We start from the raw sequence: 14,680 nt of genomic DNA, 5'->3' as shown, positions 1-14,680 counted from the left end.
GTCACCGGATTAATCAAAAATGCTAACACGAATTTGAAGCGGGCTGCTCATACTCCTTATGACCCCCCTCCCTTGAGAGATTACTTAGAACTATTTAATACTTTGAATATTCAAAAATAGCCCATCTTAAAGCTTGTAGTTATTTTCGAAAAAGTTTGGAAAACAAACAAAGGGAACAAATGTGGACCATTTACTATTTTTTACTTTGGATCTGTAAATATGTTTTGATGCCAATACTTTTACTTTTACTTTTAACAGAGCATTTCTACATTTTGGTATTGCTACTTTGACATCAGTAGTTATTCCAGCACTGCTTAAGACTTAATCCATTTAGGACCGGGAACGTCTCTGTATCATTTTTATAGATTTCTTTGGGATATTAAAAAATTGCAGATCTACAAGATCATAGCGCTATGAGCTTGTAGATCTGCTATCTTTGAATAGCCAAAGAAATCTAAAATGACAGCAGATGCTTTCTTAACTCATTTCCTGCCAGATTTTTTGCAGTAGACTGCCAGAGATTTTTCAATGAAAAAACAAAAGTACTCAGGAGCCGAGATACAGAATTTTTAAGTTTTAAGTTAACAAGGAAGTGGATGGGAGTCTAGATCTTCGAAAAATCATATCTCCTTGGTCTTTGGTCGAAGATCTAGACTCCTATCCACTTTCTTAACTTAAAACTTAAAAATTCTGTATCTCGGCTCCTGAGTACTTTTTTTTTTCTATGAAAATACCTCTGGCAGTTAATGGGTTAATGCGTCCTAAGGGGGCTGTGATGACAGGGACATACATGGGCAGTGGTCCAGAGACAGTGGACAGGCACCAGGGAACCACTGTAACATGAGCTGCTATGTGTCCAGTACACTGTGTGAATGGATGAAACATGTAGGCTAATGTATTTACACTACATACGGACGTATATACTGTAAATATACCTTTTTGTTATTTTTTTTCTGCTCTTGCTCCCCCACTCCCTTCGCTTACTCTTTCTGGAAATAACAAAACGATGGGACTTGCACACAAACTAATTTCACCCAGTGTTTTACACCATAGGCAGTGAAAAGGATGGACAAAGTTACACCGATACACTACAGACCGTAAATGAAGCCCATTTTTCAATGGAAAAAATGCAATTTCAAATCCGCCATCTTTCTATATCGCGTCATATCCTATGCACTCGGAAATGAATGGTATTGGTTGTGTAGCTTGTCAATCAAATCAACACAAGGTAGCCACACCCCTCCTACAGCATACTTTATCCTAATTAACATCAATTTTAAAACAAATGGGACCATAATTTACCAAAACGCATATCATGATGATTGAAAGAAGACTTAAATACTATTTGCTTCCAGTCGCTAGATTAATGACCATGTTTATTAAGGTAATAAAAAAGTCTAAAGTTAAGCTCACCCTGACACATTGTGAGCTTGTAGATCTGCTACTATTGCCGTTTTGATGAAAGTGTCTCAAAACAGGGTTCACCAGGGTTCATGTGATTAACATGTTATCTGCTGAGGAATGTTAACCCCTTCCAGACCCTTCTGCTACTACACCTCATTAGAACGCTGTGTGTGTGTGTGTGTGTGTGTGTGTGTGTGTGTTAGTGTGTGTGTGTGTGTGTGTCTGGTATGTACTATTCATGTATGTGTGTATGCGAGCATCTGTTCATCTGGCATGTACTGTATTGTTAACATTATGTACAGAAAATATGCACACACACATATTTTAGAGTGTGTGTGTGTGTGTGTGTGTGTGTGTGTGTGTGTGTGTGTGTGTGTGTGTGTGTGTGTGTGTGTGTGTGTGTGTGTGTGTGTGTGTGTGTGTGTGTGTGTGTGTGTGTGTGTGTGTGTGTGGGGTATGCATCATATAGGCATGAATATGTCTGTGTGTGTGTCTACTGGGTAATGTATGTATCCATTCCATACAGGAACGTGTGTGTGTGTGTGTGTGCGTTTTAAAGACAAATGCCATAAGTCTATGCCAGAGAGACATCTCATTCCTTCTTCTGATTGGTGCGCTGGGCTAACAAGAAGGCTCATCAGTGTGATAAGCCCGCGTGCCTCTGAGCCAGGCACGTTTCTTTTGATGTGTGTGTGTTTATCAGACTGCAGCAGCAGCCTGTCTCTCTGCTTCCAGCAGGAATGTGCAGATTGGTGTCAGAGAAGACAGGCGGCGCTGGATCCTTCCTGATAACATGAACTCACTTCAACTCACACACTCTATTAAAAACATCTAATCATGTGGATCTGAACGTACACATGGGAGAGAGAGAGAGACAAGGAAATGGTAACATAGATTAAAATATAATATATGATAAGATAAGATATGAGTTTAGAGACAGACAGACAACACAGGGGTGTATTTTCTATCATCTTATGAAGTCATGTATGGGAATGGAGTGAGTAAAATATATGTTCTAAAACGTAATTAATTATCATGGGATTTCAGCCTCTTCTAAATCCCACTCCAAAGCTGCATCATTGGCCACTGACTTTGAAAATTTTCAAAAACCTTCAAAACAGTGAAACTAGCCGATGCCCTCTTGAGTTGCATGGCATTCCCCTTGACTCTCCCCTCTCCCCAAATAGACAATCTACAAAAGTCACAACATGTGACAACGTGGCGCATTGTGAGCTTGTAGATTGTAGTTCTTTTCAGTGAAGGGATTTGGTGTAGAGGCAGACCCGGGTCAAGGAAGTATATAGGGTTTAAGTGGTTAAATTATTGACTGCACAATTGTCATTATTGATTGTCAATGTATAATATCTATTTTAACCACTGAGGTTACCAAGACCAAATCCTGTACCTCTGTTGTACACCATAACTGACATGAAGCCTGCCTGATACAACAACAGCCACAATACATTGTTTCAATGTCAAGGCCCTTTGACAGTGTTTAAGTATGACTGATTGCATACTACCACCTAGTGGTCAGGATGGTCGCTACACTTGATGAGATCATTTTGTCCTCACTTTTTTAAAATCGGTACAATTCATAGCGACTGCCTTTACATCCACAACATTTTCTTCATTCAGAATGAAGTCATTCCGATCAGAGATTCCAACTTAAAAGGTAGGGTAAGTGCTATTTTTTGGTTAAAACAAAAGGTATTTTGTTAAAAGGTTAAAGCACTATATTCTGATAGTAATCATTGCTATAGAGTGTTTGTTCAGTCACAGGAGTCTCCCCGTCTCTCCAGCTCTTTAATAAACAGAAAATACATTTTCTGGTAGGTGTCAAAATCTCAGCCAATCAGGAGAAAGTACCAATTTTTAAGCATCATATTTATAGTGTTCCAGTTCCAATTTTGCCTGCTCATTTCTTAGTGTCATCACTTCCAATTTCACTTGTTTAAATACTGATTGGATAAAATTGGAAATGAAACTGAAACTGAAACAAAAATGCATTTTCTGTTTTATAAAGAGCTGGAGAGACAAGGAGACTCCTTTTACTGAACAGACACTCTATAGCAATGAGTACTATCAGAATATAGAGCTATTTAACACTTATTTTAACCAAAGAAAATCACTTACCGTACCTTTAACCGTTTGCATGGACGTTAAATAAAAGTAATCCTTGTTGCCTCAAAGCATTTAAATCAGACTTTTAACACGCACGAAGTGGTTCTGCCAGGTTTTTTTCTTGTGTTGAACCAGAGACCGACCAACCAGAGAGAAAGGATCTGAATAAGTGTCAAAATGCCGATATTGTCCTGTTGATCTGAATATCAAAAGGTCTCTAACAACCAGAATGAACATTCTTTCTGCTCAGACCAGATCAGAATATTCTCTTCCAACTGTCGTGATTACACGAAGCATTCCTATTGTGATCGAGCTTTACTACTTTAACCCATTCAACCCTGGAACGCACCTGTGTCACTTTAGATTTCTTTGGCTATTCAAAAATAGCAGATCTACAAGCTCGTAGCGCGGCACTCGTAGATTTGCAATTTTAGAAAAATCGTGAAAAAAATTGCAAATCTTTGTATATAATACATTTTTAACTCAAATCTTTGCTTCTGGGGGTCCCTGGAACAACATATTTTGATATGGGGGTCCACGGACACATACATATCATTTTGGGTGGTCCTTGACATGAAAAAAGTTTGAGAACCACAGATATTATAGCAACATAAGTTTAAAAAAACAAAACTGTTAGGACATTTCTAGAATCCCCCCAGAAGCAAAGATTTGAGTTAAAAATGTTTGCTTTAAAAAAATATATAGGCCTTTATTCAAAGATTTGCACACATTTTCCCGATTCAAAAGAAATAAATAGCAGATCTACAAGTTCGTAGTGCGGCTATGAGGTTGTATATCTGCTATTTTTCAATAACCCAAAGTGTAAAATAATTGGTTATAGCTAAAAATCTAAAATGACCGGATTTGAATGGGTTAATAAAAGTAAAATATTAGGGTCCATGTAAACGAAGTCAGATACACGCTACCAGATACACGCTACCATTCATTTTCAATGGAAACCAGTGACATAAAGATATATGCTACCATTCATTTTCAATGGAAACCAGTGACACAAAGATACATCCCACGTTTGTAGCTGTAGCGACAAAGATACAAAGATACAAATTCAAGTTGAGCTGCAGGTTCAACTTCCAGATATAAAGCTACAAAGCTACAACTGCAGCCCTGATGATGATGATGAAGACGACGTCAACGACCATGTTGAGCAACATGGATACAAAGCGACACAGATACAAAGATGCTGTGTATTGTTGTATCTTTGTATCTTTGTATCTATCTGGCCCGTGTGAACGCACCAAAACGGTGTTCATTTTGTCGACTAATTCACAGACGAAAACTACATCAAAACTAAGCTATGATGAGTAAAACTACATATATTGACAATTTTGTCCAAAAAATTGAAACTATACAAAACTTTTAGAGAGGGACTAGTGGAGAAGACATCCAGTAGAACTAAGACATCAGCTGTAGATTTAGTTGACTCAAATATTATATTTAGTCAAATAAAACTAGACTAAAAGTGCAACATTTCAGATGACTAAAATATGACAAAAACGAAATGGAATTTTATTCAAAAGACCATGTGACTAAAACTACATAATAATGAGCTGTTTAACCTATTAAGACCGGGAACGTATCTGTGTCATTTTCAGATTTCTCTGGCTATTCCAATAATAGCAGATCTACAAGCTCAAGGCGCGGCAACGAGTGCCGCGCCTTGAGCTTGTAGATCTGCTATTATTGAAAAATCTTGAACATTTGTGCAAATCTTTGAATATATATTCTACAAATGTCTTCTAAATCCTAACAGTAAAAAAAAAAAAGCTTATGTTGCTATCAGCTGTGCTCCAACTTTTTTCCATGTCGAGGACCCCCAAAATGATATATATTTGGCTGCGGACCCACATCTAAAAATATGTTGTTCCAGGGACCCCCCATGAAGCACAGATCTGAGTTTTTTTGTGTTGCTTTAAAACATATATATATAATTCATATATATATATATTCAAAGATTTGCACAAATGTTCCCGATAAAAAAAAAACAACAGATATACAAGCTCATAGCGTGGCACCGAGTGCCGCGCTATGAGCTTGTAGATCTTTTTTAATAGCCAAAGAAATGACAAAATGACACAGATGTGTTCCCGGTCTTAATGGGTTAAATATGAACACTGGAGCTAAATGTCTCTCATTGTCTTCCAGAGGAGACACATGGACAGTGTTTAGCTGTATGAGATAAAATGTCCCTCATTGTCTTCCAGAGGAGACACATGGACAGTGTTTAGCTGTATGAGATAAAATGTCCCCATTGTCTTCCAGAGGAGACACATGGACAGTGTTTAGCTGCATGAGATAAAATGTCCCTCATTGTCTTCCAGAGGAGACACAGACACAGTGTTTAGCTGCATGAGATAAAATGTCTCTCATTGTCTTCCAGAGGAGACACATGGACAGTGTTTAGCTGCATGAGATAAAATGTCCCCATTGTCTTCCAGAGGAGACACATGGACAGTGTTTAGCTGCATGAGATAAAATGTCCCCATTGTCTTCCAGAGGAGACACATGGACAGTGTTTAGCTGCATGAGATAAAATGTCTCACATTGTCTTCCAGCACAGAGTGTGTGTCCCTGCAGTGCAGTCTGCTGGCTGATTGTCACTCTAGCTGTCTGACATACTGACTGACTGGCACCGTATCGTTGTTGTCGGGCAGAAACCAACTCGTGTCGCCATGTTTCAACTTGTGTTTTTGGCAGTGGTTGTTTTTGGCAAAGTAACTAAGTAAATTTACTCAAGTGCTGTACTTAAGTACAATTTTGAGGTTTTTTTTTTACTTTACTGGAGTATTTCCAATTTCCGGTACTTTTACTTCTACTCCACTACATCTCAGTGGCAAATGTTGTACTTTTACTCCACTACAATTATTTGAAAACTTTAGTTACTAGTTACTTTGCAGATATAAATCATTATATTATAAAACATACATTAACCACTTTAGCCATATTTTATACCTAGGCCGTTTGAAAATAGCCGATCTAGCCGATCTAGCCGATCTAGCCGATCTTCCAGACATTTTTGTACTTTTACTTTTGGTACTTTAAGTATATTTTGAAGACAATGCTTTTGTACTTTTACTCAAGTAACATTTTGAACACAGGCCTTTTATTTGCAACAGAGCAGTTTTATATTGTGATATTTCTACTTTTACTTAAGTAAAATATCTGAGCACTTTTTCCACCACTGCTTTTTGGTAACATTAATGCCCTACTATCATACAAGAGTGTAGAACAAAAGTCGTGAAAATAGCCGATCTACGACCTCACGCGTCTCAATGCGATTTAGTTTTTATAATAAAAAGGAACACGTTTTTTTTTATATACGTGGTTTACACCTGACCGCCACAATATGCTACTGACGTGAGGGAAATACTGATGCATAATGCATTCCACACAGTACGCAGTGTGTGTGTGTGTCTGTGTCTGTGTGTGTGTGTGTGTGTGTGTGTGTGTGTGTGTGTGTGTGTGTGTGTGTGTGTGTGTGTGTGTGTGTGTGTGTGTGTGTGTGTGTGTGTCTTATCATCCTGCACACAGCTGGTCAGACGCCTGCTTCTCTTAGAGCTGCTATAGAATGCAGGACATCCAGACAAGGTCATTCTCTGCTTAGTTTAACCCATTAAGACCGGGAACACATCTGTGTGTCATTTTAAGATTTCTTTGGGCTATTCCTAAAATAGCAGATCTACAAGCTCATAGTGCGGCCGCACTATGAGCTTGTAGATCTGCTATTTTTGAAAAAAACGTGAAAAATGTGTGCAAATCTTGTACATTGTGTACATTTTGTAACTCAAATCTTTGCTTCTGGGGGGGGTCTATGAATCAGAGTCCTGCAACGGGCCGGGTACCCGCGTTTGACGGGTGAAAACGGGTGAAAATTTTACTTTGATAAGATCACGGGTACGGGGACGGGCGGTACTGAACTAATCGCGGGCGGGTATCATTTTATTGTGAAAATCAGAGAGCACTGTTTCCGCCCAAACAACGTCACTTGTGTAACTTAACACAGCACAACGGCATGGAGCACGCTGGTCAGTTATCTTCAGGGCCGCGCCAAGGGTAGTGCGAACGGTGCGGCCGCACAGGGCCCCGCGCTTGGGGGAGCCCCGCAAAAAAACGAAAAAAAAATAAAGAAAAAAAAACAGAATCACATTTATTAAGAGTTATAAAAAGAAATAACCGCAAATAACCACCAAAAACTCGGAAATATCCGCCCAAAACCGCCAAAAAATCACGCGTGCGCGGGGACGGGGGCGCGCGCGCGCGCGCGCGCGCGCGAGTTCGCACAGGGCCCCGCATTTCTCCCGCACGGCTCTGGTTATCTTAACTCACAAAAACACATTGAACATCCTGTTAAACCTTCAAATTAAAACTATCTGCTGACGTAAACAACGACACATGTGTGCTGCGTAGATGCGCGTTCGCGCGTGTCTTAAACTCGCTCCTCCGTCTTCACTTGATTTCTGTACAAACCTGACCACTGAATGTAGCGCTGTTGTTGAAGGCTGCTATCTTTTTCAACACACTTTTGAATAGGATTTACATTTTACACGGGTAAACGGGCGGACAACGGGTCGTTTATTTGACGGGCGGGGCGGGGCGGGTCTGGTTCGTATTTTGAAATAATCACGGGTGACGGGTCGGTCTACGGATCTGAGTATTGACGGGCGGGGCGGGCGCGGGTTCTCAAAATTGGACCCGTGCAGGACTCTGCTATGAATGTCTTCTAAATCCTAACATCCTTATGTCAAACTTTTTTCATGTCAAGGACCCCCCAAAATGTATTTGGCCGTGGACCCCCCCCCCATCTCAAAATAGGTTGTTCCAGGGACCCCCCAAAAGTAAAGATTTTAGTTTAAAATGTTCGCTTAAAAAGAAAATACAGATATTATATATATATTATATATCCACAAGTTTCCTAAGGATTCCTTATTCCTGAAAAAGGAGGTTGTGCCTTCAGAGGCAAAAATCTAACAAAAACATTGTTATTAAAAATAATGATATCTACAAACACCTTTGTGTTCCTTCAACACGTGACACATTGTCCAAATGATTTGTGTGTGTGTGTGTGTGTGTGTGTGTGTGTGTGTGTGTGTGTGTGTGTGTGTGTGTGTGTGTGTGTGTGTGTGTGTGTGTGTGTGTGTGTGTGTGTGTGTGGGTGTGTGTGTGTGTCTCTCACCATATCTTTGAAGGCGTTCTCTATGGCTCCCATCACCAGGCTCTCGTGTGAGACCTTCTTCTCGCTGAAGAAGCGCATGGGGGGCTGCGCATGGTGGGCGCCGGGCGAGCCGGGGGCTCCCCCCGCCGCCCCGCGCAGCGAGGCCGCCCGGGTGAGGGTCCCGCGGTGGGAGGTGGGCGTGTGGTGGTGGCTGAGAGGCTCCTCCCCCATGCAGGTGGGCGGCACCAGGGCCGGCACTCGCAGGATCTCCAGGACCTCCTGGAGGTGCAGGGTGGAAAAAAAACGGACGGTGGTCGGTCGACGATTCATTGTTGTGCAAATAATTGGAATTGACGGTTTATTTAAAGGTTCTATGACATTCATTTTCACTTTTTTACATTTTTTTATGGTTTTTTGGGGGGTTTTATGACCTCAATTACACACCAAAAAACTGAACTTTGAACATTCAGTGGATTTTCTGTGGTCTGGGGTTTTCTGAATAATTAGGCTGAAAAGTAATCTGTGATTGGCCCTTGGACAGTGAAGTCACAGGCCATTAATCCCGCCCACTCTCCTCCTCGCCCCTCCCCTCCCCTATCCTTTCCTTGGGGGGGTGGGGGTGGGGGGGGGGGCGGAGCAGAGGTGATGATTGACAGGCAAAATCCCTCAACAGCGACACCCGCAGGCAAAGATTTCTTTTTTCATTGCAGTTGAAAAGGCTTTAGAAATGTGAGAGAAAAACACCTGCAATGGCTCACTGGAGTGGGATTTTCAGTTAAAACTTTTTCTACACGTTTGAAGGACCATGACAAACACTTTTAATGTGTTAATGTGTAAAACTGAATGTCATGAAAGCTTTAATGCATAGAAATACATATAATTTTTTTCTTTCTTTCATCTTTACCCCCTTTTTCTCCCCCAATTTAGTCGTTATGCTGATTAATTCCTCCCCACCAGCGGTGTAAAGTAACTAAGTACATTTACTCAAGTACTGTACTTAAGTACAATGTTGAGGTAGTTCTACTTTACTGGAGTGTTTCCAATTTTCAGTACTTTTACTTCTACTCCACTACATCTCAGAGGCAAATATTGTACTTTTCACTCCACTACAATGATTTGAAAACTTTAGTTACTAGTTACTTTGCAGATATAAATGATTACATTATTAAACAATAAACATACATTAACCACTTTAGCCCTATTCTATACCTAGGCTGTTTGAAAATAGCAGATCTACAAGCTCACAACGCGTTGTGAGCTTGTAGATCATCGGGCGATGGCGCCGGGCGTACCTGGAGGTGCAGGCCGATGTGGTGCTGGAGCAGACGCGAGGCGACCACCGCCGCCCCGGAGCCCGCGTGGCCGTCGAACAGACCCCAGTAGTGGAAGGTCAGGCCCTCACAGCTGTCCTGCATTCACACACACACACACACACACACACACACGCACACGCACACGCACACGCACACGCACACGCACACACACAATGAAAAACCGGCGAGAGATGGGCGAGCATTGCATCATTCATATTCCAACCTTACCATCTTCACTTTAACCCATTAAAGGAGTAGTTCACCCAAAATAATGCTTATTTTCTATCAATTGCACACCACATGAAGCCTTGAATTAATGATTTTTTAAAAAAGTTTTTGTCGCATTCCTAAGCTAATAATGTGATTCCTGTCTCCTACCGGCTAATGTATCCAGTAGGAGACACAAAGTAGATTATTTGTGTCTCCTACCGGAAATACACCCAGTCATCAAATTATTGGCTTAGGAATGCGACAAAAACAAAAACAAATCCATGAATTCAAGGCTTCATGGGGTGGGCAATTGAAAGAAAATAAGTAATTTTTTGGGTGAACTACTCCTTTAAGACCTGAGGTTCCGATTCTACAAAATGTCTTCAAAATCCTAAACAGTTTTTTGAAAAAAACGTATGTTTCTATATCAGTGATTCTCAAAATCTTTCATGTCAAGGACCCCCAAAATGATATGTAATTTGGCCGCGGACAAAGATTTGAGTTAAAAAAATCGCTTTAAAATAATATATATTCAAAGATTTGCACACACGTTCACGATTTTTCATAAATAGCAGATCTACAAGCTCATAGCGCGGCACTCGGTGCCGCGCTATGAGCTTGTAGATCTGCTATTTTTGAATAGCCCAAAGTGTAAAATAATGCTTTTTAGCTCAAATCTAAAAATGACACAAATGCGTTCCAGGTCTTAACACTTGCATGACTAAGCTATCAATATGACCGATTTTGAGAATTTAAAGTGGATTATCTTCTCTCATGAAGCTCTGAGAAAGTTCCCCTTTCATGACTTTTCCTAAATATTTGTTTCAAATCATCTCCGTTTTTTTTTTCTTCTGAAACGTATTATAAATATGAAATATATACCATATATACCATCCCAACCGTTATATTTTGGCTAAATTGACCGCTCTCCCCCTCTCTCCCCCAGGCAAGAGCAGTTGACACCTCTAGACCCCCCGCAGAGCGGCCCGTAGACGAGCAGACTCAGAGTCTATGTTGCCATGTCTGCTTATTATAAGCGACTTTTGGCTTGTTTTTCACGTCTTTCTATTATTATTATTATTATTATTATTATTATTATAATTATATATATATATAATTACATTATAATGGTAATAATAATATAGCTGCCCACGTGTTTTGTGCACAGTTTGCACACTGGGTTGTTTACAAGTTACTATAGTTCGCTTGCTGCTACTAGATTTATAGCAGCATTACAATTTTTTTATTAGGTCTTAGGTATTAGGTGCAAATTAGCCTCGGCTATAAACCCCATAAATACAATGCAATGTTTTCCTTCATTTTGTGTTGTTTGTTTAATTCTGGACTTTGACTGACCTGTAACGAAGTAGCTACTAAATTGCACACATTTACATTATTCAAGGATGGATTTCAGTGCATTCCTCTGTAATGGCCGAAAGATTGGAACCTTTGTAGTAGTGTTATTTATGGAAGATGTCCTAACAGGTGCTAACGATCCTCATGATGACATATAGGAGACACACAGAAAGGCACAATGTATGCAGTAACATTTTCATAGACCTGCCTGCTTATTTCTCTCTCAAAATTTGGCGACCCATTTTCCACTTTCCCTTTCACTGCAAAGCGGTGGAAAAAGATTGGATCTACAAGCATACAGCTTGTCACGCAGCAACTGTTTTATGCTTGAAGATCAGATATTTTGCGCAGGATTGAGCACATTTGTGGAACATAGCATTGTGTTCACTTGTTGCACTGAGGGAGGAGAGGAGATGCGTTTGTCAGCGACGTGGACAGCTGATAGAATGAGAGCTTTACGCTCAGACAATAATGTGAATATTAGTATTATGAATAATAATAATATAGGTTTGTCACTGGGTTGTTTACAAGTTACTATAGTTCGCTTGCTGCTACTAAATTTAAAGCAGCATTACATCACGGTCATATTATGACAGTCATGACGAAACTTCAACCTGTTTTTTGCACTTTCTCCATTTACAGCCCGTACATCTACATAAACGTTCGGATTTCAAATATAAAGTTTTTATTCCGTGGCCACGGATGTTACAATTTACTTCGGGTGGGTATAAGTACCCGTAACTTCTGTATTGTTCAATAAAAAGCATTTTAATCCGATTGGCGGTCATTTTCTCATAGAGTTATAGTGTATCAGAGTGCAATTACACCTCCCAACCGATAGGGTCACGTAGTTGAAAGCGTGGAGAAAATACGGAGAAAATGGCCACCGATCGGATTAAAATGTTTTTTATTGGACAATACGGAAAATATGGGTACTTATGGGTTACCCGAATAGAATTGTAACATCCCTGGCCATGAGGTAAGCACTTTATATTTGAAATCTGAACGTTTGTGTAGATGTATGGGGTGTAAATGGAGAAAGTGCAAACCTTTTGTTAACTTATAACTCGATCTCTTTGTGGTGAACGCTTGTGTCTCTTCAAGTTGTTGTGTTTTTCCCACATTGCTTGCCTTCGGATAAAATCAAGCATTGTGTTTTGTTCTCCACATCGATGTAGCGAAAATGTGTCCATATCACCTCTTCTCTTTCTCCCGAGCCCCGTGCAAAGCATTTTACCGTTTTATTTTGTAAAGTTTCGCTCTGAAATCTGAATCCTCCTGCCATTCATTTCCGACTATCATGGGATCGATCATACTGGAGATAAACATTCTGTGACTAGCGCCCATACCCTAGGTGGGGTTGGCGAAAGGGCCTACTCTGTGTGGAGTTTGCATGTTCTCCCCGTGTCTCCTAGGGTAGTTAATACCCTCACAAAAACATGTAGTAATCCTGGTCACTATACCGCCTCCCCCATGACAGCCGGGGCGCCTGATGGAGGGGAAGGGAACTGGTTGGAATAACGTGTTCCTTCCACGCGCTACGTCCTACCAGGGAAACTCCCCCCTGTCGGGTGACAAGAAGGTCAGTTGGCTCTCTTGCCTGAAGGAAGCATGAGCTCGGCCCTGGCCTCCCTACTGTGGGGAACTGGTGTAATGCTGGTGTAGCGCTGGTGTAGCGCCCAGGATCACTTAGGAAATTGGCACCGGGTGAAAAAAATGGGTTACAAAAATCGCGGGATAAAAAAATTAAGAAAAAAAAAAAAAAAAAAAACATTCTGTGACTACGTCAAAAGGTAAGGAAATCGCTGGCAGTGGGTGCACGCAGCCAGAAATGAGTCTGGCAGTGAAAAGGTTAAGAGATGAGTATTCAGTAAGCGGGAATAATAATGGACTGACCTGAACTGAACTTTTAACAACAGAGATATAATGTTCTGCATGTCTGCTTATAGTGTCTGTGTTTTTGCATAGTTGTGTGTGCGTGTGTGTGTGTGTGTGTGTGTGTGTGTGTGTGTGTGCGCGTGTGCGTGAACGTACATCCTTGTTTCGAGGGCACTTGAAGGATGGTGATGAAGATGGCGTGCGTGCGTGCGTGCGTGCGTGCGTGCGTGCGTGCGTGCGTGCGTGCGTGCGTGCGTGCGTGCGTGCGTGCGTGCGTGCGTGCGTGCGTGCGTGCGTGCGTGCGTGCGTGTCTAGCATGGCTGATGTGATGCAGTGTGCAGAGAGAAGGACATGGCTTTGTGCTGATCAGACAGAACGAGGCAGGCTCACACTGCAGCCCCTCAGGACATTGAAGGAGGGGGTTTTATCCTAAACGAATGAATGTCCCACTTTGTCGTACAAAGGGGCGTTGCAAAAAGAAGTAGCGAAGATAGCTGATCTACAAGCTCACAACGCGTCAGTGTACGGGATGCGTTTTGAGCTTGTAGATCTGATAGTTGCGTCATTTGGGGATTTCGTTTTTTAAATGAAAGGTGCAGCAGTGTAAGTGTAGTAGTAGTAAATCTTTATTTCGGTCCATTTAAAAAATTAAATTATAAGTGTGTGTCTGTGGGTTTTATAAACATTGAACCAATAAAACCTTTTTTTTTTTTTGAAAAAAAGAGTTTTTCTCTTTGGGGGTCCCTGGCAAAAAAAAATCATCATATGGCGGTCCGTGGCCAAATACATATCAATTTGGGGGTCCTTGGCACGAAAAAGTTTGAGAACCACTGATTTAGAAGGCATTTTGTAGAATCGGCCTCAGGTCTTAATGGGTTAATAATCCATGTAGAAGCCAGACTCACCAGGCCGTCCCTGAGGCCCAGGCCCTCTCCGTTGGGCAGGGAGGACCTCCTGCGGGACGTGGGGGTCCGGCTGGGCGTGGACCCCCCACCGAGTCTCCTCTGGACCATCAGGACCTCACAGCACGCCTGGTCCTCGTTCAAAGTGCTTTTCCCCGCGTTGATCACCCTGTGAGGACAAACGGACACAAAAGAAGATCTTAGAGCGAAGTTGCCTCTTGCCCTCCTCTGGCAGCCCTGTGGACTCTTATTTTGAAAACCTGGACTTCGCCATCCCTATTTTGGGCATGTCATTATACGCGAGCATCTTCAATATTTTAAAGGGA

At 41.3% G+C, this 14,680-nt stretch overlaps 1 protein-coding gene across 1 annotated transcript in view; it reads right to left on the bottom strand.

Moving 5' to 3' along the window:
- ppm1h (protein phosphatase, Mg2+/Mn2+ dependent, 1H) overlaps positions 1 to 14,680 on the bottom strand; it is a 74,067-nt gene that overhangs the window by 29,319 nt on the left and 30,068 nt on the right. Inside the window, exons 2-4 of the mRNA XM_080438734.1 lie at positions 14,358 to 14,523; positions 9,988 to 10,104; positions 8,717 to 8,974 (exon numbers count right to left, since the gene is read on the bottom strand). Of these exons, the coding sequence (XP_080294860.1) occupies positions 8,717 to 8,974; positions 9,988 to 10,104; positions 14,358 to 14,523 (541 nt within the window). The remainder of the gene's footprint in view (positions 1 to 8,716; positions 8,975 to 9,987; positions 10,105 to 14,357; positions 14,524 to 14,680) is intronic.

This window comes from Gymnoscopelus braueri (genome assembly GCF_963280865.1).
Source record: "Gymnoscopelus braueri genome assembly, chromosome: 9".
NCBI lineage: Eukaryota > Metazoa > Chordata > Actinopteri > Myctophiformes > Myctophidae > Gymnoscopelus > Gymnoscopelus braueri.
Note: the sequence above shows the minus strand (reverse complement) of the source record. Positions and strands in the feature narration are given on the sequence as shown.